This window comes from Salmo trutta, chromosome 38 (assembly GCF_901001165.1).
Source record: "Salmo trutta chromosome 38, fSalTru1.1, whole genome shotgun sequence".
In the NCBI taxonomy this organism is placed as follows: domain Eukaryota; kingdom Metazoa; phylum Chordata; class Actinopteri; order Salmoniformes; family Salmonidae; genus Salmo; species Salmo trutta.
This window is the reverse complement of record NC_042994.1, coordinates 15,822,711-15,849,932: the sequence shown is the minus strand read 5'-3', so window position 1 is coordinate 15,849,932 and position 27,222 is coordinate 15,822,711. Positions and strand designations below refer to the sequence as shown.

The window sequence follows — 27,222 nt, the reverse complement described above, 5'->3', positions numbered from 1 at the left end:
ATTGATGAGACTAAACCTTTCATTTTTCTTTCTTTGCAAACCGGCGGGGACTGTTTACTTCTTGTCTCCCTTTGAAGTTAGATGGATCTGGCTTTGATTAGATCAACACTTTCTGTTTCAGAGTGAAAAGGAGCAGAGAAGCTCCCCCGCGGATTTAAGAGAGTGAGGAGGATTACAGTGGAGCTCATAGCAGGCACACACGGCAACCGGAGCTGGAGCCATGAGCAGAGCGCTTACAGACCATATCATCAGTAGCTTCCGAGAAGATGCTCCCCGTCCCCCGGTGCCGGGGGAGGAGGGAGAGGCGTCATGTCATACTCCCAGCAAACATGCCAAAATGAGAGCCCAAAATAAGGCTAAAGCTGTCACCGTCGCGTCTCCCGGCTCCACGCCGAGGAGGAACGAGGATGGACTCGGGGAACCTGAGGGTAGCGCGTCGCCGGATTCACCGCTCGCCCGGTGGACCAAGTCGTTGCATTTTCTCCTTGGTGACCAAGACGGTGCTCACCTGTTCAGGACCTTTCTGGAGCGGGAGAAATGCGTGGACACTTTGGACTTTTGGTTCGCCTGCAACGGGTTTAGGCAAATGGACCTCAATGATACCAAAACGCTACGAGTTGCCAAAGCTATTTTCAAGCGGTACATTGAAAACAACAGCATTGTTGCCAAGCAGTTGAAACCTGCCACTAAAACCTACATAAGGGATAGTATTAAGAAGCAACAGATAGACTCTGCGATGTTTGACCAAGCACAAACGGAAATTCAGTCAACCATGGAGGAGAATGCGTACCAGATGTTTTTAACTTCCGACATATACCTTGAATATGTGCACACGGGGTGCGAGAACACGGCTTATGCCAACCACAGCGGTCTCGGGAGCCTCAAGTTGATGTGCGGATTTCTGCCACCTCTCATTGAGGAAGAGGAGTGGAGTTGTGACTTGAAGGCGAAAACGTTAGCCTCTGTGGTTGGACTATCTGCTAATGCGCTACGGGCCACTGCTTCCATTCGGACTGCGGCGGAAGTGCTGGAGAATGGGTACAGGTAAGAGAATGCCTTCATTGAATTGATTATGTTCACTGTCTATCGAGTAATTGAATTGTTCGTTTTTATTATGACTGTTCATCAATATGCTTATGTCGAATAGAGATCCTAAGGTTACTTAAGTGTAGTGAATTAATTAGTTATTGGGCATGTTGTCTGATAGATAATAGCATATAACTTGCATATAATTCAGTTATTAACATGTTGTAAAGAGAAGATATGCATTTTAACTAGTTATTGCCCAGCTATGGTAATACAACGTTTTTCACTCAAATTCCATTATGAGATAAAAGATGCTTGATGGACAGAAAAAATATCAAAGTTTGAAAAATGTCTGTTTGTCCTCTCTGCCCTGCAGTTAGTCAGGGGGTGCAAAACATCAACGGACCTGGTCTTTCCTGTAAAGTAAATGGTGTATTGCAGTCAGCCCTTTGTTGGCTTGCTCAAGTTTCCTGTGCTTTGAAATTGCTCCTCCAGTAGAGGCATGAATTCAGACACTAAGCCTGCCTGGCTGGCTGTTGCAGCTAGTACATTAAACTAGTGATTCCATTGTGAAGTTATGCAATATTTCTACATTTTTCAGCCTATTATTAAGTAGTCCTATTATTACAGACTACAATGTAACACACACAGAGAGAGAGAGAGAGTGAGTGAGTAATGCCCAGAAGAGATATTGGCCTCTTGGTCCCGAGATCAAAGACAGTGTTTCTGGAAAGCATTTTGGGTTCGCTTCTTAAGATCTCGTCCCACATATTGTCCAACAGCTGCAAACTCTTCAAGTCAAGAACATTGTGAACGTGTGGATTTGATGCATGAGTGTGCATCAAAGAGAGCCATTCCAACGCTTTTTTCTTCACTGAACTGTTCCCCTAGTCTGTCCATACAATTAAAACAACATCTGGACACAATTATCACAGAGTGGTTAGAGAGTGTCCCGTTCCTTTCGGTGTGCATAGGAAAAAAAGGGATTTGAAAAAGGGGACGTTTTCAAGGAAACACATTTGTCCTCTTGAACGAACCAGTAATGCTGTGAAGACAGAGACTGAGAAGTGTTTGTTGAGAAGAGGAGAAAAGTGCACCATAGTTTCATGACAAGTTTTTAATTACTCATATTTTCTCTAATTCATATTCAACTTTCATGCTAAAATAGTGTGCCAGGTAATTTGAGCAGAGTCTTGCAGTGGGTTATGGGTTGACTGTCAGGAATATTAGTTCCTATGGCATGATATCGCTACATGCCATAGCTAGCCATCAGGCTTGGGGACAGTGTTGCTGTGGCAGATATGATGTTCAGAAGGGGCCATGTTGAGTTGGGAACTGAAGGGGGACTCGGGGGTTGTTGACCTCCTCAGCTTCCTGGTGTGATCCGCACATTCTTGTGTTTCACTAAAGAAGAGGGATAGCCCCCACCCTTCCTTCTCCTCTCGTCCCCACCTTTCCCCTCTCATCTCTTCTTTACCCTGCCCCTCACCAACTGTTTAGGTCAACACATTTCCATCTGAAACATGTGGAACTAATATCACTACTGCACTCGGATTCCATTTTTTCTTTCAGGAACGTAGCCACTCTCCTCCGAAATAACGTGAAAAAACATAGCCGGCGCAACGTCAAACCCCCATTCTCCCTTTCGCTTGTGATGTTTTTCCCTCGTCCTTTCTACCCACTGCTTTTATCTCGTCTTTTAGAGAAATCCCTCTGACGGAGCCTAAGCATGTGCTTTGGAGGGAGACAGAAACGGGGGAATCATGAAAGAAAGAAAAAGAGGGGGGGGGGGCCGAGAGCCCAGCTGCGCTAAATACCTGACTCTTTACGCGAACCTCCAAAGGTCAGGTTTGAGCTGGGGCCTACGGCTTTAGTCATCCTCACGGCAGTAGGCATTCTCATAAAGAGGCCCTCCTTCCCCCTTCCCTCTCTCTCTCTTTCTTTTGCACTCTCTCTCCCCCTCAAGCTCAAGTTCTCCCCTCCTTCCTCCCGGTCCACCCCCCTCACTAGTGGAACAGGAATGCAACACAGCAGGAGAGAGTAGGGAGAGAGAGAGAGAGAGACTTTAGAAGGATGGGAGGGGGGCTCGGTTGTAAGAGAAGAAGGAGGGGGTATACAGAGGGGCCTGGATTTAAGGAGAGAAGACATGAGAGGGAGGGAGGGAGGGGAAAAAAACACTAAGAAAAGAGTACACTGCTTCAGAGAGTGGAAAAGTGCGGGAGTAGGGGCCTTGCCCAAACAAAAGGGTAGAGAGATAGCAGGAGAGCGAGGGGAAGTGGCTCTGTTGTCCATTCACATACAGCTGAGCTGCTCACTTCACTCACCCCCCCGCCCCCCACCTCCCTGCCTGCATGATGGGGGAGGGGACATGAAAGGGAGAAAGAAAATAAAAAAGAGAAAACCAGCTCCTCAGAGACGGTTGTCACATTCCTGAGGCCCCAAAGTCTTGCGAAAGTAACTCTAATTATTCAAATCTGTTGGAACTCGGACTCTAAACACTTCAAAACAAACTTCAAACTTTTCCTCTAGCTCCAAAGCAAAGACTCTTACTAAAACATGTACACAAGTAAACACACAAACTCCATTTACATAGCTAATACAGGTTCACCAATGTAAGTCTCTGGATGGCACTGACGCTTTTGTTTGGGTTTCCGTAAAGAAATGGTGGAATATGTCGTGTAAAAGGGACTGTATCAAGAACTCAAGGACAGTTGCTGTTGTGTTTGAGCAGGTCACACAGACGCGGAGACGCGGCCAGTCCCTACTTTGTCAACTCGGGCTATGTGTTCGCCCCCGCCACCAGTGCCAACGACAGCGAGATCTCCAGCGACGCCATGACGGACGACTCCATGTCCATGACCGACAGTAGTGTGTAAGTAGTGTTCTCTCAGCATTCTCTTCAGGGTTTTCTCTGGGGTTTCTCTCCATTTGACCTGGGATGGGGGTCAATTCCATGTCAACTCCATGTCCATTCTGAAAATCATTTCACATTCAAAAGCTGACTCCAGGCCTGCCTTTCTGAAGCATGTCTGAACGTCTATATATTCGGATTATTTAGCCATTCATTGAATGCCTTTCATGGATACATATGTACGGGAAAGAATCGGACTAAATATCAAGTTTATCTGGGAAGCTGGCGCTTGTGTTGTGAAATGGAATGGGATGTTTAGTTTTTAATGATTCTTTCAGATTGAGTTCAGGTAATTCTATTAATGTATAAAGTGGCTCTAGGCCTCGGGGGAAGGGGAGGGGGGGGTGTCTGTGAAAGTCATTATGTGGAAAAATCTTTTGATGTCTATTCTGTTACAGGCAGAAGTTCTTGATGGGGAGGGGGGGGTGTTGTGGAGTGTTGCCTCAGTTTTCCTCAAAGTAGAAATATATCCATCCCACCATTCTGCCACAACAGCCTTGTTTTTTTTTTTTTAAATAAGAGAGGGGGGGGACAGGGGGAAAGGAGAGAGAGAGAGTGAGGGGAAATATCCATTTGGACCTTAAGACAAACTCATTGAAACATTTTGGCAGCAAATGAAAGGGAGCTTACTCACATGGTGGCTCGGCTTCCTGCTCTGCTACTGGCCCTCTCTCTCTCTCTGCTGCTGCAGCGCCACTGCTGCCGCGATCATGTGTCAGCGAGGCTTTCATGGAAGTTACTCATTCCTGAACCCCAGGATAGGGTCAGGAGGGACTCCCACTGCCCAGATTAGCACACCCCCAAAATCAACCCCCCACCCTCTCTCCCCAACCTTCCTCCAACACCCCTCCAACCCCAACCGTCCCCCTCTTTCCCTCTCCTCCTGCACTCTGAGCCAATAGCAGGGGAACGGTGAGGGTTTGGCGTGCGAGGGAGTGAGAAAATAAAGTGCACGGAGGATAAAAGGCTTAACTGAATCGCTTTCAGCCTATTGTTAGCCGAGGGGAGCTTAGGGGGGATAAGAGGGGTGGCTGTCTGCTTTGAAAATGACTTGCACAACTGAATAGGAGATCCCCATAAAGTAAGGGCCCGTGAAAGAGTGCACGGTCTGTTTTCTTCTTCTTTGCCCATGCATCGCCACCACAACCATCACAAAGGGCCTCAACCATCACGTAGGGCTGGCTCGCTGGGGAGGGGAGCTGGGGTTGATTAAAAACGCAACAGGAGAGACTGAGAGAGACTGAGAGAGACTGAGAGAGACTGAGAGAGACAGAGAGAGAGGTGTTTTTGGAAGGAGTTGGGTTTTTGTTCGGTACGTTGTTTTGATATGAATTGTAACTTTTTTTTTTGTCACAAGTTTTTTTCCCCAAGTGTCTTGAAGGTGCATGGCTCGTAATCCTAGGATAAAAGTTGGGAAAGTATCAGTTTTTATACTTGTAAGAAGTATGTCGCTCTACAATGTGCATTATTAGCAGTGCTATCTAGGCTCCATCTGGTAATGCCTGTGTAAGTAGAACCCTGAGGCATACAAACCCAGAGTCATTTGACCAAATGATGTATTCATTGGAGAAAATAGATCCCACTTGAATTCAGTCACGTCTTTTTCCTGCAAACGTCTTCAGGTTAATTATTAAAACATCTCACGTTACAAAGTGTAGCGCCTCGCAATGGCCTATCCTGCACAGAGTTCTTTGAGCCTTTGACAATCTCATGTCCGCCTGCTCACTCTCGCTCTCTCTCTCTCTCACTCTCTCTCACTCTCTCTCTCTCTCTCTCTCTCTCTCTCTCTCTCTCGCTCTCTCTCTACCCCTCACCGATTTGTAATAAAAACCACAGCTTCTTCCTCCTCATTGGGGGGAACAATTTGATTAGTGTGTCCTTTTATAGTTTGTTGTAAGGCACACTGCAAATTTGAATCTCATTTCCTGATAAAGAACAAGAGGAGGGGGGGCCAAAGAATTTTTCTCTCTCTTTTTGCTTATATCTTATTTATGGATTTACTTGGACGCTAGGGAATGCTGCTGCGCTAACTTCAAACATTACCTTATCTTACAAACCAGCCTTTTGATGTTGCCGAGATCAGAGGCTTGCTGGCGGAACACTTGCCAAATGAAGATGGCAGCGGGTGCATATGTGCATGAGTGTGAGATTTCAAAGAGGCAGCGGAAAAACTAGCGTTTGGGCTAGGTCAGACACTTCTGAGCAACCAAAAAGGCCAAGATAATTGGCCAGGCTTAAATGGCAGCGGACTGGAAAAGCACACATTGGAGGGCGAGAGAGAAAAATATGTATTTTCTTCCCCCTTGCCACTGCCTAAAGGATGAACTGTCCAGAGACTCTTGCTTTTTCAGCTACGTTATGGCCATTTTTTCTTTATGTCAAACATGCATGTCTTACACCGCTTTAAGCAAGATCGCTAGCCCCTCGACTAGCAGCATTCTAGGCTTCTCCTCTTAGCCAGCTTTCTCAAGGTAGTTCTTGTTTCTGACGCTGGAATTGAAAGTACCTCACTTGGCTGCCATTTTGAAAAATCAGGCCCTTCCAGTGTTGACAAGGACTGATGGGAACTTATCAGTGGGACACTTTTGAGGCCCAGCGCCGGGATTTTTAGCATATCTCCCCCCGTTGTCCCGGTGTGTTTTTGTTGCCTTGGCTTCAAGGCCCTTCAAGGGCTCCTCTGGTCTTTGATTTGGGCTGTGATGTGCCCACCCTGGGGGAAAGAGGGGTGGTGGCAGTCAGGGTGGTGCTGTGTTGTTCACTTCAGTGATGATCAGCCTCAGGGTTCTGTCCACATCGCTAGGCTAATGTCTTTTATGCCGCAAATACATTGTGGGTATTACTTGGTTCTAAGCAAAGAGAAAGAAAATTGAAATGTTTATAGGGAGACAGATATGTAGGGGTTAGCATGCTAGTTTGCTAACTAACCCCTGGCTCGTCAGGGGACATTTTGAGTGACATGTAACTGTGTTATTGACCCTGTTTCCTACCTGTGTCCCTCCTGACAGAGATGGGATCCCTCCATACAAGCTGGGCACCAAGAAGCAGCTCCAGCGGGAGATGCACCGCAGCGTCAAGATCAACGGCCTGGTCTCGCTACCCCACTTTCCCGTGAGTCCCGCTTCTTGTTTACTTCCTGTTTTTTTATGTCTGATGTCTGTATACACAGTGTCTTTATATCTTTAAAACTCCACAAACTTTTCTCAATCCCCGTTTACAACAGGTTCCCTTTCTCCCCGTTGGGAACTGTGTTTTCTTCTTCTTTTTATGATGTTGTGATAGAATACTATATTCTTTCCCCCCCATTTTCCTATAAAAAGTCAGGGTAAATGAAAGGGGGAATTTGCATATCGCTTATTTTCTCTCCTGCTCTCTTGTTCAACCCCTCCCTTCCTCCCATCCAACAGCTGACATTTTATAGCTGTCATATATATATATATATATTATGGGGCGGCAGGGTAGCCTAGTGGTTAGAGCGTTGGACTAGTAACCGAAAGGTTGCAAGATCGAATCCCCGAGCTGACAAGGTACAAATCTGTCGTTCTGCCCACTTAACCCACTGTTCCTAGGCCGTCATTGAAAATAAGAATTTGTTTTTAACTGACTTGCCTAGTTAAATAAAGATAAAATAAATAAATATATAGACCCCTGTTGCTTTACTTCTTTGTGTTTCACCTCCATAACTCCAGAATGTTATAAATGCATAATGTAAAAAAAAATATATAAAAAAATCATTGATAATGATGGTGATATTGAGGATGATTATCCTTAGAGGTCAGGGGTCACAGAACCGAGCCTTGGGATGCTCCTTAAATCAGCCAGCTTACTACTCAGCCCTGTGCCTTGATCAGTGCGATGAATGAATGGGACCCAGGTTGCCTGGCCTCTTTATTGACAACCTCCAACAGAGCCCCCCCACACTCCCATTTTGTGACAGTAGCCCCCCTACCCCCAACCCAACCCCCATATGGCTCTCACCACCCCCACTGCCTGTAGTGTCATGTGCAAGCAGGGGTCTCTAAATGCTTGGTACTTCATGGCACAGCTCCAGGGCTTGGAGTGGTTAGATTGACACTCAGTGCTGGGGCACCCCTGTCAGAAAACAACCAATGCAAATAGTTTTGTCCTCTTCCCTTCACAATGTGTTTGTGTACTGTCTTGGTGCATAGGGAAGGCTTTGTGTGTGTGGGTGTGTTGTGTTGTGTAGGGAGGGTTGTAGCCAAGTAGAAGGGGCCCTTGTTGTCTGTTTCTCTCTCTCGCTCCCTCCCTTCCCCACTTGCTCTCCTTTTAATGTCTCCCTCCTGATTTGGAGATGGCTCGGGCTCCCAAGATGCACCAGCCCCAGGCAGCGGGGGCTCTGCGCGGCGCTGACGCGCCTTTGCCAGCAGCCCCTCTCGGTCCTTTCTTCTGTCTTCCCTTCATCGTCTCTACAAAGAGATGAGAGGAACAACAAAAAAAGAGAGTCAAATCAAGAAAGCCAGTGCGCCAAATAATAATACAGAACAGTAGATGAGAGAAGCCGGCACATATAGTTAGAGAAAAATAGGATAATGCGTCTACAGTACCTCAGAGGAGCCCTGCGTGCAGTCAGGAAATAAATGACCACTTCCCCTTAGATCTCCCCGGTATTTGACTTCTCTATCCTCCTCTCCTTCGCTCCCTCCCTCCCTCCTACCACTCCACACATCTCTCAGTTCTCCCCCTCCTTTTTTCTTCCTCTTTTTGTTTTAATATTGTCCCCCTCTCTTTTTTTTCCTCTGCCTCTGACTCTCGATATCTGTCTTTTTATTCGGGGAGATTTAAAGCCGCGTGTCCGTCCCACCCCAAGGGTTGGAGTGTTTGATGTTTGACAAGGGCCCCTTTGAAGTGTGCTGACTTCAGAGGCTGCCTCCGCTGATGGCTTGGTCGGAGTACAGAGGGAGCAGGCGGGGGCCCTCCTCCTCGGAGCCAGGCCAACTGCTACCCCCCCTCCTCTATCCCGCTACCCCGCCGACGGGCATGCGGTGCCAAGGACAGCGGGCATGGGGAGGGGGTATCGGGCTCGGGGTTAGCCCAGGGGCAAGGGCATCAAATGAGGCCTATGGAGTTAGAGTAGAGGGCACTGGAGGAATCAGGGGGCAAACTAGGGACAACTAACTCACACTCACTCAAACACACACTCAAAAGTGTCCTTCCTCCCATCTCGCCCCTACAGAGGACACACAGGCTGCCTAAGGAGATGACGCCGGTGGAGCCCTCGGCCTTTGCCGCCCAGCTCATCTCCAGACTGGAGAAACTGAAGAGGGAGCAGGACACCATGAGCTCCCTGGAGGAGAGGCTACAGCAGATCCAGGAGGTAAGAAAACCCCCCCTTCCCACTACATTGGTACATACCACCTCACTCCCCAACCCACCTGCATTGAGCAATGAGCTTTGGAACGTTCCATTGCGACCTAGTTTAGGTGACTCCCCGGTCCTGAACCCCGTCTTTGCTACCTAGAAAGAGAACGTAGCTAGGAGGAGCCATGTGAGAAGTTAGGGTTGTAGCTAGCTAGCTGACTCTTCTTCCTTGATTCAAAGAGACTTTGCGTGCGGTCTTGCTTTAGAAAGAATTGAACTGACTAAAGGTCTGCCGTGCAGTTTAGAGACTTCTTCTCCGAAAGTCTCTTCTTCCGAGGAAGTTTCAAACTTATGTTTCTTGACACACTTGAAGTTTCTTCAAATGGTTAGCGCTTAGCGCTCAACTCTCCAGTGGCGTATTGCTGAGTGTGTCTCTTTGTGAGTCTGGGCTTGCTGTGCATTATAGATGAAGAAAGAAGAAGCTAGCACACAAGTAGAACCAGGGTGAAAGAAACTGAGAGTCAAATCAAGTTCCGCCATAGAATTTGTCTCAGCTTCTTCACAAGGCAAAACCGTACATGGTGTTTGTCGCAGCGTTTGCGTTTTCCGCAAATGTAATTTGGTTGGGTTTAGCAAGCTAGCGATGCTTATATTTGTAGTGTTATGGAATTGAGTAGGTTATATTGTCCCTGTACTTGTTCTAAAGCATTACGTCTTTGTGTGTGTGTGTGTGTGTGTGTGTGTGTGTAGGAGGAGGAGAGGGATGAGAGCGACCTCTCCAGCGCCATCCCGCTCCACCACCCCCTGCTTCACACCTCCTCCGGCGCCGACGAGGACGCCCAGGCCATCCTAGACGAGCACCTATCCCGGGTGCTCAAGACGCCCGGGTGCCAGTCGCCCGGCGTGATCCGCCACTCGCCCCGCTCGGGCTCTCCCGACCGGCCCTCCCCCGCCGTGGTCCCTTTCCTGGGGCCCTCATATCCCGGGGCCTCCAAGGGCCCGTTGGCTGGGAGCAGGCAGTCGACCAAGCACATCCACCACCACTACATCCACCACCACACCGCCACCGGCCCCAAGAGCAAGGAGCAGATCGAGGCCGAGGCGGCGCAGCGCATTCAGTGCCTCTGTCCCCCAGGGGGCGCCGACTACTCAGACTTCACCCCCGGGTCAGTTCACATACAATATCACCTGTACTGGGGTCCGTTCACAATTCACATCAAGTACACTACATTTACTTTAGAGTTGTGCTGCGGTCATTTCACATACACTTCACATACAACTACATTTACCTTAAGGCTGTACTTGGGTCAGTGATTTAAACTGTTCACTTATGTTATGGATATGTCTCAGCATAGCTAATTATGATGGTTTTCCTTGAGTTTCATTTAGACTGATGTGACGAGCTGTATTGTTCCTATCACTAGTGCTTGTTGTAGATGTAGCCTTTCCTCATGGAATAGTCCCATGTAACCCTCTCTGTCTCCCTCCAGCCGCTGCAGCAGTTTGTCCAAGCGGCCGGGGAAGCCGTGCGAAGGCATACGCCTGAGCCAGGCTAACGGCGGCGACGGGGTCACGTCCCCGCCCCACCTGCCCCTGGACTCCACGGACCGCTCGCAGAACGTCTGGCAGTGGATCCTGGAGAGCGAGAGGCAGGGCAAGAATAAACCTCACGGCGGCACTCAGGGCCTGAAGAAGAGCCACCTCCCGGACCCCTCCACGCCCAAGACCCTTCCCGGCCGAACGCACTCTTCCTGGGGAGGCGTGGGCGGCATGGGGGGTCACCTCCGTGGAGGTCACCATCCGGCCCACCCCTTCATCCAGGACCCGGCCATGCCCCCCCTGCCCCCTCCCAACACTCTGGCCCAGTTAGAAGAAGCCTGCAGGAGGCTAGAGGAGGTCTCCAAGCCTCCCAAACAGAGGTAGGCACACATACACTCATATAGCCCCTCTTGGTCCTAGCTTGCGATGTATAGTCATTTACAATGAGCCAAATGACTCTATCCAAATTAAGTGAGGGATTTTCTGAAAATGTTTGACTTCAGGCGACTGTTGAAGCCTACACCTGTTTTCCAGTGTTTCCTCCATCTGTGTCGTGAATACTGATGCCGTCTATCTCATTCTATTGCATCTTTGTCTTTCTATGTGGCTGACAGGCATTCAACGTCCAGCCTTCAAAGAGACAGGAGTCATCCTGTGCCTTTCCCCAGTGCAAACCCACCTCTGTCCAGCCCCGCACTTCAAACAGACGAGTGCGTTCATCTTCCTCTCTCTCTCCCTTTGCTCTCGCTGTCTCCCTTTCTCTCTCTGATTTCCCCTCGATATGGATAGTGTGAGTCAGCATGTCTCTCCCTTTGAAGTCCTCTTTTCTCCCTCGCTTTTAATCATTTAAGATTAAACATGATGGGTGTAGTCTGACACAGTCCTCTCGCACATACATACACACACACATACACACACACACACACACACACACACCAGCGGATACACAGACGTACACATGGAAGTTAACGACCCCAGGTTGTTATTTTGGTCCTCTGTTCGCTACCTCGGCCCTGTGTGTGTTGGTGTGTGTACGTCTGTGTGTGTGTAGGGCAGCTTGGTTGTGTTTGATGATAGGGCCGTAGCCACCTGACTGCCAGGGTCTTTTTGAGATTTAATTGGCTGACCTTCAGCGGGCCAGCTGTCTAAGGCTAGCAGGCACCCGCATCTGAAGTATAGGACCCCGAAAAGGCCCCTGGAAGTGAACGAGGAAGTGTGTGTGTGTGTGTGTGAGATGAAACGCTGACACACACCTGTAATCGGGTCAGGTTCACCTTACCTGAGCTAATCCTCACTAAATTCCGCTTATTCAGTTCTGCCTAACTTCCCAACCAACAGTTACACACTGCCCGTGTTAAGCGTGTTCGTCGCTCTAAGAGTTTCCGCTAAATGACTCAAATATAATGTAAGCGTTAAGCCTTAGTTATGGTTATGCTTTCTCTATCTAATGTGTTGCTTGTCTCTATTTCCAGGTGGAAAGAGCCAAAGAAGTCTATTAGCGGTGTGAGTGTGTCTGGCTGTGACCTGGTGGTCACCTACTTCTTCTGTGGTGAGGAGATCCCCTACCGCAGCATGATGAAGACACACAGTCTCACCCTGGGACACTTCAAGGAGCAGCTTAGCAAAAAAGGCAATTACAGGTAAACGCCTAGACTAACACACACACACACACACACACACACACACACACCCCTGTAATATACATCTACGGGTAAACACACACACATCTTTCATGCACATCACACCTTTAATGTACAGCTATAGGTGAACACACCTCTTTCAAACACACATTTCATGCACAACACACTCTCAGCAAGTGTGTGTGTGTGTTGTCTATGTGCATGTGGGTTTGTGTAGGAATGAAATGTGTGTGAAAAGCTGGAGTTCTCAGCTTTGTATGTGGAGTAGTGGGAAAGAAGAGTAGAACTCTGGCTGGGGGGGGGGGGGGGTCAATCCACTGTACAGGGAGGAAAGGAAAGGGGGGGATTTACTGGAGTGATATTTGGTTCACATCTGCTATTGATTTCCATAGTAAGGCAGTCTTAATAAGGATGGCTTTGAAGTCCAGGCCTTTTATTTTGTGCACAGACTCAATACGCCACTGCGAGGCCCCCAAATTCCTCCTCCTCCCAAGGATTACATCAGGCAGAATCACAGGCACCTTTTTCTTCTTAGATTCAGTTATATGTTGATTTAACGTTTAAAAAAGGGTTGCACGAGTTGTCGAAATGACTGGCGTTTTGTTTAGTTGTTGAACGTGGCTATGACTTCATGAAGTTAAGAATTAGAGGGGGACTGAATCGTTTCACACAATTTCACATTCAAGGAACCTACACCTAAAGGAGACTCTAGAGTAAAGTAGAGTATTTCATGACTGTCATATGCATAGGTTGTAGCACACCAAAGAGACAAAGCATTCCGAGACATCAGTATCTCGATTCTAAACCCCCATCCACATCTGCTTGTCAGTCCGAGCTAGTCCCGTGTTGCTCAGTTGGTAGAGCATGGTGTTTGCAACGCCAGGGTTGTGGGTTCGATTCCCACGGGGGACCAGCACGGAGAATTTTTTTAATGAAATGTATGCATTCACTACTGTAAGTCGCTCTGGAAAAGAGCGTCTGCTAAATGACTAAAATGTAAATGTAAACCCAAACAACTCATCACACCCTACTATACCCTAACTCTTCCGCGGGAAAGGAAGGGCGATTTGAAGCCAATGGCTCAGAATGTGTGGCGTTGGTTCATTTCAACATGGCAGGAGAACAGTACTCGGCCACGCTGCCAGACGATATCGGTGTCAGACGTTGCACAGAGAGAAATCTTTGCCATATATAACATGATCCAATGAAAACACTCCTTTTCTTTACCTCTCTCTCTCTCTCTCTCTCTCTCCCCTTTCCTACCTTTCTTTCGCTCTCTCTTTGAAAAGAAGCGCAATGCCTTTGAACTATTTGTTGGTGAAGATGGAGCCCATTCCTTTTTTAAATTTTTTTATTTATTTATTTCACCTTTATTTAACCAGGTAGGCAAGTTGAGAACAAGTTCTCATTTACAATTGCAACCTGGCCAAGATAAAGCAAAGCAGTTCGACAACATACAAAAACACAGAGTTACACATGGAGTAAAACAACATACAATCAATGATGCAGTAGAAAAAAATAAGACTGTTTACAATGTGAGCAAATGATATGAGATAAGGGAGGTAAAGGCAAAAAAGGCCATGGTGGCAAAGTAAATAAAGTATGGCAAGAAAAACACTGGAATGGTAGATTTGTAGTTTGAAGAAAGTTCAAAGTTAAAATATAAATAATATGGTGCAAAGGAGCAAAATAAATAAAATAAATAAATACAGTAGGGGAAGAGGTAGTTGTTTGGGCTAAATTATAGATGGGCTATGTACAGGTGCAGAGATCTGTGAGCTGCTCTGACAGCTGGTGCTTAAAGCTAGTGAGGGAGATAAGTGTTTCCAGTTTCAGAGATTTTTGTAGTTCGTTCCAGTCATTGGCAGCTGAGAACTGGAAGGAGAGACGACCAAAGGAGGAGTTGGCTTTAGGGGTGACCAGAGAGATATACCTGCTGGAGCGCGTGCTACAGGTGGGTGCTGCTATGGTGACCAGTGAGTGGAGATAAGGGGGGACTTTACCTAGCAGGGTCTCTTTAAAGAAAAGGGTTGTGATTAAATGGCAGGAGACACAATCTTCTATTTCGATTTGATTTAATGCCGCGAAGACGCACTTAACTAAGGCCTATTAGTTTCAGTTTCAGAAGTTTCAGTGTTCAGGCTTCCAGAAAGGTTGGAGGCCCTTTGTTTCACTACAGCCTTCAACCATGTTGAAAATGCATCATGCCAAAAACCATAGCATCACCCGACCATCCAAACCACACCCTCAAAATCCCAGGCGGGAGTTTTTACGACACACAAACCTTGATCAGAGACCCTAGCAGCTGTACGACGCTTCCTCAACCCTCCCTCGCCATTAACCCGCCGTTTGCCAACCCTCTCTTAAGTACGACTAAAAACACGAAGAAGTTAAGGAAAAAACACGTTTTTTTTACGCGCTACACATGTTGTTTGTATGACTTGTAGGTCGGCGTCGCTCATAAAAACAGGGGGGTCGGAATTCCAGGGCACAGGCATACATGGGTAAAATGAGGCATTTTCCATTACAAAGCTTATCATTAAATCTCCCCTGCTGGTCATCACTGCCTTTAAGCTAGGGGAGAAGAAATCATTAGGAACTCTAGTCAGTAGACTTCATAGACCTGAGCTGAATCAACCCTGGGATTTTGGGGGGAGGGAGGGAGTGGTGAGGGGGAGGTGACTCCTTGACCTCCAGGAGACTGTCTGGATTGGTGTCCTCCTCCTCCTTGTGTGGTATCGGCCTTCGGGCCCGGCCTGCGTCCAATCTAGCACAACCACGGAGGGGGTCCGGGAGACCTGCTCCTCTCTTCTCCTCTCTCGCTCCTCTCTTTCACTCTCCCTCTTTTGTCTGCTGGTGATCGGAAAGCTGCCCAGAGTTTCTCTCTGTGTGTGTGTGTGTGTGTGTGTGTTTTTCATTGCCTCTCTCTCTCCGTCTTTCTCTCTGTGTGTGTCTCCATAGTTGTCTCTAGCAGTGTGTTAGTAGGTGTGTGTGGGGCGTGCAGTGACAGGCAGACTCTCAGGCACCTGAAATGTCAGCCCTAGTGAAAGGAAGGCCCTTCATTTGACAATTAAAAGGCCAGGCTAGACAAGGGGAGCTCAGTGCAAAGGGAAAGGGGGCCTTAAGACAGGAGAGGAGGGTGGGGGGCTTAAGACAGGTCCTAATTAGCCCTTCAACTTTAATGAGACCTTCCAGGACAGATAGGCATCTGTACAATGGCCAGCAGTCAAGTTCCTTTAGCTCCCTCGCTCTCTTTGGTCTCCGCTGCTGCTACTAATTCCTTGAAATGATCACTGACAGAGCTTAACCCAACCTGGCAACCCAAACTAGTTGGCGGGGTTGCCAGGTTGGCTTGAGTTCTGTTTGTCAGTGGTGTTGGTGGTGCGTAATGTAGTCAATCTTTGTTCTTTGAAGTGAGAGGGATGGCGTTGAACTGTGTGACTAAGCCAGTTTGGCTACGGGTTTGAGTCATCGTGTGAGTGGAGTTGGATGTGTAGGTGTCGAGAAACTGTTCTCATGGTACAAATACTATTTTTAGCACTCACTCGTCCATAGTGTCAAGTTAAAGAGGAAGACACCATGCTAGTTGTTTTTTAGTCTCGAAGCATATTTTCTGACCATGCCCCGCTCTCTCTCGTTTCTCTCCAGGTACTACTTCAAGAAGGCCAGCGACGAGTTTGAGTGCGGAGCCGTGTTCGAGGAGGTATGGGAGGACGGCGCCCTTCTGCCCATGTACGAGGGCAAGGTCCTGGGTAAGGTGGAGAGGATGGACTGATGCCACCCTTACCCACCCTACCTTACCCATCAACCAAACACCCAACCTCCAGGGCACAGAATGTCACGAGGAACCGGAGTGATTGACTTGATGGGGGGAAAACGCTCCAGACTTTCTTTTCTACTATTAAAGCTAAATAAGAGTTAATATATCCAGCACAAGAGGAGTGTGATTGAAGGAACACGAGCCAATGAAGTATGCCAAACCCAGAAGAGGCCCCCCCCCTGACTTTCTTAACCAATCAGCCTTAGAAACACAAGGGAATGACACTACAGACAGAGAGAGAGAGAGAGAGAGAGAGAGAGAGACGGCGAGTCCTCTAGGCTCCCTGAATTTAACCACTGAAGATGCAGATGACTGTTTGTCCAATACGAGAGACTAACGTTACGATTAAACGGTGAAAACGTTGTGAGAACGGTGAAAACGTTTCGAGAACGTTGCGTCGCTCCCTGATCACCCGCAATGGACTGGCGACAGCACCAGAAGCCCCGCAAATGCCGCCACCTGCTCTTATAACATTGTGCTAACGTTGTGCAAACGTGGTGACGAAATGAAACTTCTATACGTGTGCATATACATACATGAAAATATGTGTATATATTCATGTATTATATTGATGCGTTTTTGTCATGATTTGAAAGTTTTGAGTATTTATTTAAAAAAATGTCCTCTCCCTCCCTCACCTTCAACTTGTCTACCCACCGCCCACCCAACCAACCAACCCAACCCAACCCTGTCCCCCATGTCCAGTTGATGGACAAGCTGCTTCGAGTATTGGGAGAATACTGTGGTGATTCCACCCTCCCCCCCCCCCTTTACCCCTGTCCAACCTCACTGTACCAGGGGTCTGCTGAGACTGAACCTTCCACTGTCGTAGTAAACCAACCAACAGCCCAGTCTTAATATATGATGCTGCTGATGTGTTCTCTTCCGTTTCTAAGCCAGAGCAAGAGTAGTTGGTTTTCTCTCCCTCCAGCACAGAGCTCTATCCTTTTTAGTTGTTGTGCCTTTGTTTGTGGACCAGGCACCTCACAGGGAAAGATGAGAAGAGACATGAATTAGGATTAGATGAACAGAGAGGACCTGGAGAAATAAAGTGTTTACAGCGAGCACACCAAAATAACCTTGTCGCGCTTCTATTGAAATACCCACCTCTCCAGGGAGCAGTGGCTTAATATCGCCACGTTTCAAAACTGCTTCCGTTCCATATTTATTAGCAAATGAAAAAAATGTCGCTCCAATAGCTTTTGAATGTTGTAAAAGAACATCTTAAACTACGGAGCTCCTGTATACAATTTGTAATTATGCATTTTTTTGAAGTATGGATAAAAGGACACAAACACTATTGCTAGTGTTTTTATGAGTACAGCTCCTGTGCCTACATGGATACCATACCATGTACTACCCTGATTCAGGGTGTTAATAATTATTCCCTTGGTTTTCAGAAGGGTTTTATGTTGAAAATATTTTTTTAATGCATTTAATAGTATCCTGTAATCATGTTATTTGTTTTTACGCCATGGCTTTTTAAAAATTTGTTCTATCTAAACTGTAAATTATACATTATATACAGAGTTTCATTTAAAGATTTACATGGACCTATAATTATTGTAATTATTAAGAGATTGTAGCCTTTATTAAAGTTTTATATTTTTCAAATGAAAATGAAAGCTTTTGTTGTCTGCTCATTTCTGTTGTTCAATTGCAAAACGAGAACGGGAATGCTTGATTACGTGATAATGCATATGACATTAACAACAAAACTCTCCTCTTCGGAGAAACATTCAAGACACAAGATTACATTTCTACCTATTTCTTCAGATCATTCCAATTGAACACTTCATTCAAGTTAGGATTCTATAGTTCTATACAGGACTGGAATCTGTATGATCAAAAAAGTTTGTACAAGACAGCTGCAGAAGGATGACTGTAAACTGAAGGGCTCAATACTGACGGAAGTGGGCATTGCGTACTCATGGCCCATGGGGTAGACAGATGTAGCCCTGTGTCCCAATGGCGCCCAATTCCTTATATAGTGCACTACTTTTAACCAGAGTCCATAGATTTTACATAGGGAATAGGGTGCCATTTGGGATTCAACAGTAGCCTGGCATTCAAACCGATTTTTCAACGTTTCAGTGAAGGGTAGTATTTTCAGTTTGGACGCCAGGCTAAGACAGATGCATGGGAAGAAATAAACTGCCTGAGTCCTAAATGGTATCCTATTCCCTATATAGTGCACTACTTTTGACCAGAGCTCTGGTCAAAAGTAGTGCACTATATGGAGAAAAAGGTGCCATTTTGGACAGATCCCGTGTTCAATCCCTAAGTCCCCTCTAGTTGCAAGGCAACAGTTGCCTGTTGTGAGATCCCCACGGGCTCTTCTTCGTTTTCTAATTCTCTCCGTTAGAGGAGAGGAACGGCAGATCGCCACGGCAGCTGACACCTCACAGGGAGAAACCCCGGGGGAACCCTACCCACTGGGTACAGACTTCAGTTCAACGTCTAGTTTTGATTTACGTTTGGTTGAGTTGTCAGCTAATGTGAATTCAATGTGAAATCAATATTTCTTTTAAATTAAAAGCTGGGTGAAAAAAAAGATGAAATGCCCTTTGACTTTTTTGCAAATCCAATTAGTTTTCCACATTGATTCATCACATAGATTTATTGGGTTAAAATGAAGTGGAAAAAAATATAATTCAACCAGTTTTTGCCCAATGGGTAGCTATCCCTTTTGTACTGTGGTCTTTAATCCCTCTTCGCAGACTTGGGTCATGTTCAATAGGGCGCAACCTCTTACAACGATAAACACAAAGCTGGGCTCTCATTGGACAAGATCCGGCCGTACCTCCCCGTTGAAAAAAAAGAAATGTCCTGCTTACTGAACAGGACCCAGGTACACTCTGCAGTCTCCACTGTGGCCTAATGGGAGACATTAATGATCAAAATGGGGCCATTGGGCTAATTGGTAGCCTAGAGAGCAGAACTGGGAGAACTGCTTTCCCTCCTGCAGTCAACACAAACATTTAATGAAGTACCTCAGATCCCAACGAGACGGCTCAGCCATATTTGCGTCAATTATCTGGCTTTTATTAGCAGGAAATGATTAAATACCCTACAGAATTAATTCAGTCACCGCAGTCCTGCTACATTAGCGAATCAGAAAGAGGTTGTCCAAGCCAAGGCACACTGCCTCAATTGAGCTGAATTTGAAATCACTTAAAATAGCCTTACTGACATGAAAATAGATTTTTCATTGCCTCAAGCAAATGTGCCTGGTGACGCACGTTACTGACAAAGTGAGGATTCTATTCTATTATTTTCTACAGATCTATTATTTTTCTTGAATCCGTCTTTAACTGTATAGACACACAGGCACAGGTTGCAATAACTGGCACCCTATTCCCTGTATAGTGCACTACTTCTGACCAGAACTCTACGGGTCCTGGTAAAAAGTAGTGCACTATAAAGGAAATAGGGTGCCATTTGGGATGCAAACAGGCTCTACAGGAAAAACTGTCTATGGCTCTGTTGAACTGCAAGTTTAAAGGGGGCAGATGGAACCCTTCACCCCTCACCCCTGTGCCCTTTCCTCCACCCCTAACCCCTCCCCTGCTCCTAGCTCTATATTTATAGCCTCTCTGGGCTCTCGCTTTGAAGGGAAACCTAAATTGCTGGCATTTTTCCCCACAAAGGTGTTGATAGATGGACAATGACTGTTGCATTCCCCTCTCCCCACAACAGGCCCCAGACCTTCCCCTATCTCCCATCTCATTGGTGAAGTTAAGAGTCCTTGGACAACTCCATACAGGTGCTTTGTAGTAGAAAGGTTTTCATTTATTAAGAATGACGGAGAACTTCCATTGACTTTTGTGTTGACACTGAAAAAGTTTCCTCATAGTTTGTGTTCTTTCACCTTCATAATACGAGAGAAATGAATGAGACGGGTTTTTACATTGATTCCGTTGGCAGCGTTCACTTTTTTCTCTCTCTCTCTCTCTCTCTCTCTCTCTCTCTTTCTCTCTCTCTCGCTCTTTCTCTCTTTCTCTCTATCTCAACAGTGTGCTAACTGTGCCATTCATTTCTCCTTGTGTTGTGGTAATTGGCATTTAGCATGGTTGAGGCTATTGTAAACATGCCTGTGTGAGACTGTTAAAAGCGGCACCACTCGCTCCACGGGCTACGCTAGCTCGCGAGGCAGACGAGGGGGTACTATTGTACTGGTGAGCCTTTGGGCTTTTTAATCGCCTTCTCATACCGCAACCTACTCCGTTTACATATTTAATTGCCAGGTAAAATCATTTGTCAGCAATCCGTTTAATATTTTGATTGTACAGTAACCATAAAGAGTGAAAGAAGGGAGAGAGGGAGGGATAAAGAGAGAGAGAGAGAGAGAGAGAGAGTGGGAGCAGCAGGCAGCAAGAGGAGAAAGAGAAGGGTCTGCTGCCAGAATACACATCAAAGGCCTGCCTTGATGTTGATGTTGAATAGGCATTAATGGTTTTCTGAAGGCAAGAGATTGCATGGAAAAAATTAAACCTCCTTCTCTGACAATCCCGCCAGCAATCTGAGAAAATGCATAAACATTGGAACGCTGTGCCAGAGAGAGAAAGAAGGAGAAGAGGAGAAAGAGAAAATAAATGAGTTGGGAAGTTGAACGTACATTCTCATTTACAGCAACGACCTGGGGAAGAGTTACAGAGATTGGTGAAATGAGCCAATTGGAAGCTGGTGGTCATGGCTGCATGAGAGGACAGGTTGGTCATTTAACCAGGACAACGGGGTTAACACCTCTAGTCTTGCAATACGCCCACTGGGATCTTTAATAACCACCGAGTCAGGACCTCTCATCCAAAAGACGGCACCCTTTGCAGGGCAGTGTCCCCAATCACTGCCCTAGGGCATCGGGGTCTCTATTGACCAATTTCAGCAGCATCTGGTCTCCTATACTAACCAAGCCCAACCCTGCTTAGCTTCAGACGGAAGCCATCATAGAGATGCAGAGTTGTGTAGCTACTGACAGAATAGATGTAATAGTTCCGCAACGATGTTGATTTCAAGAAAACGTTGACGCCATGGGTTGCGAGACCTATTTGAAAACGTATATGCACTTCCCATGCTATTTTTAGAGTCAAGATCATATCACATTGTTGTGAACAATAGCAACCGCCCGTGGTTATTTTAGGACTTCTTCTCTGTGTGGGAATATGTTGTCTCCATTTTTATAGGTAACATTTCCTGTATAAAAATGCCAAGGACCTCAAAGAGCGCCGGGATGACATCATATTGAGAAAATGTGTTGCCCATCAGACTTCAGTAGGTCAAAGTGTGTGTGTGCTTTGTATTTACATGTGCATATGTGTGTTATAGTCCAAACTAGGTTCTATTGTGCTCATGGTCTTGCAAGGAGCAGAGCTGGTAGACAGCTTTAGGAAGCTCTGTGTCTTCACCTGCCGTAGTGCCTTTGGTCTCAACCTAAACGTAGCCTTGTGTTTCATTGTATTTGTGGTGGGACTAAGCTTTTGCGTGTGAACGGTCCAGGCTGGTGGTTTTAACAGGAGCTTACGTCTGAAACTCAACCAAAACCCCCTTTATCCTCCAGCGGCGAGCACAGAGATGTTCCCTCGCTCTCTCTGGTTCTCTCTCTCTCTGTCTCTATATCCTGTCCTTTCTTTCTCTCCCGCACGCTTATTTTCTCTCCTGTTTCCTTTCTTTCTTCTCTTTCTCTCTCTCTCCCATTCCTCTCTCTCTCCGCATCTTTCTCTTTATCTCTCACTTGTCTATTCTCTCTCTTTCTCTCCTTCTCGTTCACTCCCCCATTCTCTTTTTCTCTCTCTCTCATGATATGGATATGTGTGGGGGGGTCTAGTTTCAACATGATCTTGTCTTTGGTGTGTTCTATTGAGTGTCCATAATTGCACTCCTCTTCCTAAACTTTAGGAAGTTAAGTAGTAGACCTTAAGTAAGAGGCTCACCCAGTATTTGAGACACAGTAAACATATCCATATGAGACAGGATATACAGTACAGGGTGGATCTGCCCAGTCCTAGACCTATCCTATATAGACCAAAATAGAGAGCGATAAATAATACTTTCGGCTTTGTAGATTAAAGAGTTGTGTGAGTGCCATGAAGGCGAGCAGAAAGATAGGCCCCATTCGGATCGCTAAACAAGTCCCCCGTGGAGAATTGATAGCATTTAGAGTAACACTGATCACTGGTTTATGGTTAGGTGGTCTCTCCAAACCACACAAAGTGACATTGCATTTCAAATGTACTCGGCCGCAATATCTTTAAAAAGATAAAGTATTATCATGCTCCTCTGATTCTAGTGAACCCTTTTGGACGTTCGTCTTCCCTCTGTTTGCTCTCTTTATTTTGGGGAGCATCAATCTTCTTCCTCCTTCTCTCTCTCTTATTTTACCCCTGTCAGTTCTGAAATGAGCCTTAGGCCCAAAACCACTGTCAACAAAGGGGAGCAATTTGGCTGGCAGAGTTCGTATTCACAGAGGGGTGAACCACAGCCGTATTTAGCAACGCGCTAGCTCCGTTCCGCTAAACACTACCGGTCGGTGTGTGTCTCTCAGATCTGGGGAGGCAAACGGAGAAGGGACGGGACTCGGCAGTCACCGCAGACTGCCGCTTAGGACTCCATTGTTTGGAAGACTGGAGTGCCAAACTTCAGAATGTCCCAAATGATCCGATAACACAAGCTTTATGGCCCGCAACGAACCCCCAGCATTCCAGACCGAGCCATCGGAATGCGCTTGTCACCAGAACGGCTTCGCCTGTGGCCTCAATTGATTGGTGTGTGTATTTTAAAACCTACCACCCGTCCGTCTTTTCTCAGACAACCCCAGATATCGAGAACGACGTTGCCGAGAATACGACGATCAAATTGCTGTGGTTTTTACCTTAAATACGATGTTCTGAGCTTTGCCAGCATTGTCCATACATTGGTATGTTAGTGTGTAAAGATATCGAAACCTGGTACCATGTAAACACCTTGGCCCTACATCACATTGTGGTCAGGCTGGTACGCCATGCGGATTTGGAGTCAAAGCCATAGCCTTAGAAAGCAAACACACAGTACTTTGTCATGAAGTTACATAAAACCAATAGAGTCAGATGAGACCAATAAAAACAAGTCAAATCTGGATCAGAACTGAAACCAGCATGTACTGGAGGACCAGTTGTGAACCCCTGGACTAGATCAATAGTAGATTAAATAACAAACCTTGATTGAGTAATATGAGGAGCCACACTTTTACTGATTGATAAACGAAGCACAAAGAAACATCATCTACACGTCAACACCTCAATACTACTAGTAACATGGGAAATGCGGATCTCTTTGAAGGCCCGTGACCTTACGTTGACATCATACCATAGCAGAGTGATCGGGCGTGGCTGCAGAGGAGAAGAACACGGTGAACACCCCGGTTCCTTTTGGAAACAACCAGGGACTTTCTATGTACGTATGAGCCTTAATCTATGGAGACTTGGAGTAGTGCTGCAGTACTGTGGCTCGCACATACGTACCTCTGGGCCCACAGTCCGTTCCCCAGACGGCTGTGGGAGCTGTGGTGAGGCCACTCTAGGTTTGGAGGCCTCCCAGGTACCACAGGGATAAAACAAACCCCTGTCATGTGAGCTGCTCATGTGACCCGCCGGCGCTTCGGAACTTGCCCTGCTGCTAAGGCAGTATGGCCTTCTTCAGCCAATCGTGTGGGTTAATCCTGCGGTATAGGAAGATGCATGTTCGTCGGTCAGAGACAGAAAAGGGTACAAAACCAGACAAAGACAGCATATTCTTTTTTAGATTCTTTTTTCAGGACTTCTAGTTCAAGTAGAAGTTTCGTTGGATGTGCTTTATCTTCAAGATGTCATTTCTGCACGTACAGCAACAGAGCAAACTGACGGCAACCAACGTCAGTTAAACACGAAAGGACATGAACCCCGAGTGATTGTTATTGATTCTCGCCATCTAGAAACGCTTTGAGTCAAACGAGGCCTGGTGTTTATACACGGCTAAATGAATCCTCTCAAACCACCTGGGCTGTGTATGTGTGAGTCCTCTGCATCTGACTGGTTCTCATCATAGGCACTCTTCTCTCCGCCGAAAGACTACGGGCTTTGCTGCCATTGTTTACACAACCCAGCTGCAAGCCATTTCAGCTAACACCCAAGAAGATAACTACCTCCAAAGCACTAACGATCTGGCTAATGAAGAAGTGATCCAGCTTCTAAAAAGTCCAGAGCCTTTTTCAACGATGGGAAAGCCAGGCGACTTAGTAGGGGCAGACAGTGAACAGATGGAGCCACCACACTGTGATTTGGCAGGTAGGAAGGGTGTTAAAGGAGGGTCCCGAAAGACACTGGGGAGAGGGGGGGTACAGACACGAAAAGGGGGCCTCTGAGGAAATCTATCCATCTCCATGCTATGGGGAGACTGACCACAGAAGAACAGTCATTCTGAAAGGAGGACTGAAGTGGCATTGTCTTCCCTGTTTGTGTTTGTTCATCCCACACAGCACTCACTGACGGGTGCCGTGTGCCCCCCTGGCGCAACATAGCCGGGCATTGTGAGGAAACTGGAGTCTCAGAGGCCACAGCTCCCTGTCCTTTACTCTCCTGCCTCTCTGTCGCCAGTCCTTCTTCGCACACATGCAATTAAGTCTGTTTCCCAATGCTGTGATTTCCCCACGTTCTTTGTTCTCTCGTTTTTGTTGTTTTCCTTTATCCGAGCCCTATTTTTTCTTATTTTTATAGTCTCGCTTTTGCGGGTTTGTTGCTTGGGTGAAGGGTCGAGGCTGGAGGTGGGCGCCTGGGGGGGGGGGGGGGGGGGGGGGGTGGAAACGAAAAAGTACAATTTGCAGGCTTTATGACTTACCACATGTGTTTCTGTGTCTTTGTATTTACATGTTTCTCATGGAAAAGAGGCGGATGGTGGAGAATGAGGGGAGGAGGTAGTGGATAAAGGGGGGATGGAGAAGAAAGACAGGCATATGGTTCTTGTTTGGTGGGTTAGGACAGAGCTGCTCTGTTTGTTCTCTGCGATGAGCAGGGGTTTACGTTCTCATAATTATCTTCGAATATGGCTTCTCCCGTTCAGAGATGAGGCTTTTTCCTTTAAATAAGGGATGTAAATGCATAAACAGAAGCGTTGTTTTTGGAGTTGTGAGAAGTCTCCGAAAAGTCTGAATTTGGATCTTTAGGTCAAAGGAGGCAGCAGATTCTTCCGTTATTTGAATTAAACGTTTTGGTAGCTGAAGAGGTTAATTTTCTGGCTCGTGAATCATGAGAATTCTCAAACTCAGAGGTGGGCAGTCTCCTGCTGTAACAGATTCACCCTGGATGCCCTGGGGCACCTCAACACTTGGCACTGAGTTGGCTATTATAAAGTGTTCATGAGAACCAGCACCAGGTATTATGCTCCCCTCTGCCCCCATATTTCTGAGATGGGCCGGTCCAGAGCCATAGAGTTCTGGGCCCGCCCAAAAGCCCTGTAGGGGTGAACATTTAATTCCCTTTCACACATCTGGCTTGTAATTCTCTCTGAAAGCTCATACGTTCATGTGGAAAAAGTGGGGGAAGCAATCGTGTTTAAGAATCTCTAAGTTGTGTCACACTACAGGAAGTAAGGGTCATATCAATTAAGTAGATCACTTTGATGGATGGCTCAAACATACATAATACAGACAAAGGAAGAGCATGAATACATTTCTAAATGAATTCACAAATGCATATATCAATGTGTATGTCATTTTTTTTGATAATGATGGATAGAAAGATAGATTGCCCGAAAGAGAAGTGCACCCACTTGTCAGTTTAGCGTTGTTAAATGGCATTGGAGGCCTTCCCGGTTTCCTGAAGAGAGGGGAGTCCCCGGGGCTCCTAAAATGGGACACTGGAAAACCAAACAGATCATTAATTTATACTGTATGTTGCTTTGGTGGTTGTTTATGTCTCCAATGTCACACTCCCATTTCAAATGTCAAGAGAACTAGGCTACATTTGGGTTGTGTCGAAATCCCCACTCAAAGTGGAAAAAGAAGTCACCGGAACCTCTTCTAAAAGAGGGCTGTTACTGATGGAAAACCTTTGAAGGTGGCGATGATGAACTCTTTGAGTCATTTCCTGAATTTCCTGAAAGTGGACCAACTTGAGAATAGAGGAGTGCGGGTTTTAGTTGGCAAGATGAGATCTCTTTGTCAGGTCTCAATGTGGGGGCGTTTCTTGGAAAAAGAGTAAGAACAGGTACAGTGAGGAGGTGTAAAAATAGGGGAGGGGGAGCTCATTTGAGACGAGGAGGGACGCGAGCCAAAAAAGTGAAGGGGAAAGATAATCAGTGTGGCTTTCTGCTGGGGTGGAGGCTGATGTAAACAAACCCAGAGCTTATGCAAGCTTTTGATCTCGTGAACCGTGAAATCTTCCCAGCAAAAACAGGAAAATTAGGCCTCGCTGAGGGGAGGGGAGGAGGGGCACCCGGGCAAAGGCTCATGGGGAAAAAAAGATATTTAGCCTGAGATGGAGAGTTTCCTTAAGCTATTAATTGAGCTTTTTTTCCCAACATAATTTTCTGTTACTTAGTGTTTTACCCTGTTTTTCCTCAAGTGTTTAAGCCCAAGGTATTCCAACTGGATTGGTTTTTAGATTAGAATTTATTATTCCCCGATGCAAAAGTGGCGGACTTGTAATCGAGCCCCTTTGTAGTTTAATTGTCTTTACTCAATGTCAAGTCCTTACTGCTAAAATACCATTGGGCTAGGGCATATTGAGAATAACGAGCCAGATGCCAATAACTAGAAGATTAGTTCATTTTCACTATAGAAACGGCTTATGATAATGATAGGTGGTGGAATCTGTTTGTTCTCTGGCTCTGTTCTTTTCATGTGAGAACCCCATTGAGCAAGCTGATTTTCATCAGAGGGCCACATTCCCACTCCCAATTTTGTTGACATTCCAAGGGAGGCTTGAGGGGATGGGGGTGATAAGAGGAATGGGGGGGGGGCA

General features: G+C 46.5%; 1 protein-coding gene across 6 annotated transcripts in view; it reads left to right on the top strand.

Annotated features, from left to right (window-relative positions):
- The window catches only part of LOC115178919 (axin-2), an 81,686-nt gene extending 63,814 nt beyond the window's left edge, over positions 1–17,872 (top strand). For 5 of the 6 annotated variants that reach the window (XM_029740363.1, XM_029740364.1, XM_029740365.1 and 2 more), the window contains 9 exons: positions 122–1,044; positions 3,758–3,898; positions 6,943–7,045; positions 9,129–9,269; positions 10,004–10,419; positions 10,744–11,172; positions 11,407–11,502; positions 12,265–12,432; positions 16,081–17,872. In XM_029740363.1, the coding sequence (XP_029596223.1) occupies positions 221–1,044; positions 3,758–3,898; positions 6,943–7,045; positions 9,129–9,269; positions 10,004–10,419; positions 10,744–11,172; positions 11,407–11,502; positions 12,265–12,432; positions 16,081–16,207 (2,445 nt within the window). In that variant the 5' untranslated portion in view covers positions 122–220 and the 3' untranslated portion in view covers positions 16,208–17,872. The remainder of the gene's footprint in view (positions 1–121; positions 1,045–3,757; positions 3,899–6,942; positions 7,046–9,128; positions 9,270–10,003; positions 10,420–10,743; positions 11,173–11,406; positions 11,503–12,264; positions 12,433–16,080) is intronic. The other variant, XM_029740366.1, reaches the window with a different exon arrangement.
- Positions 17,873–27,222: the final 9,350 nt, after the last annotated feature.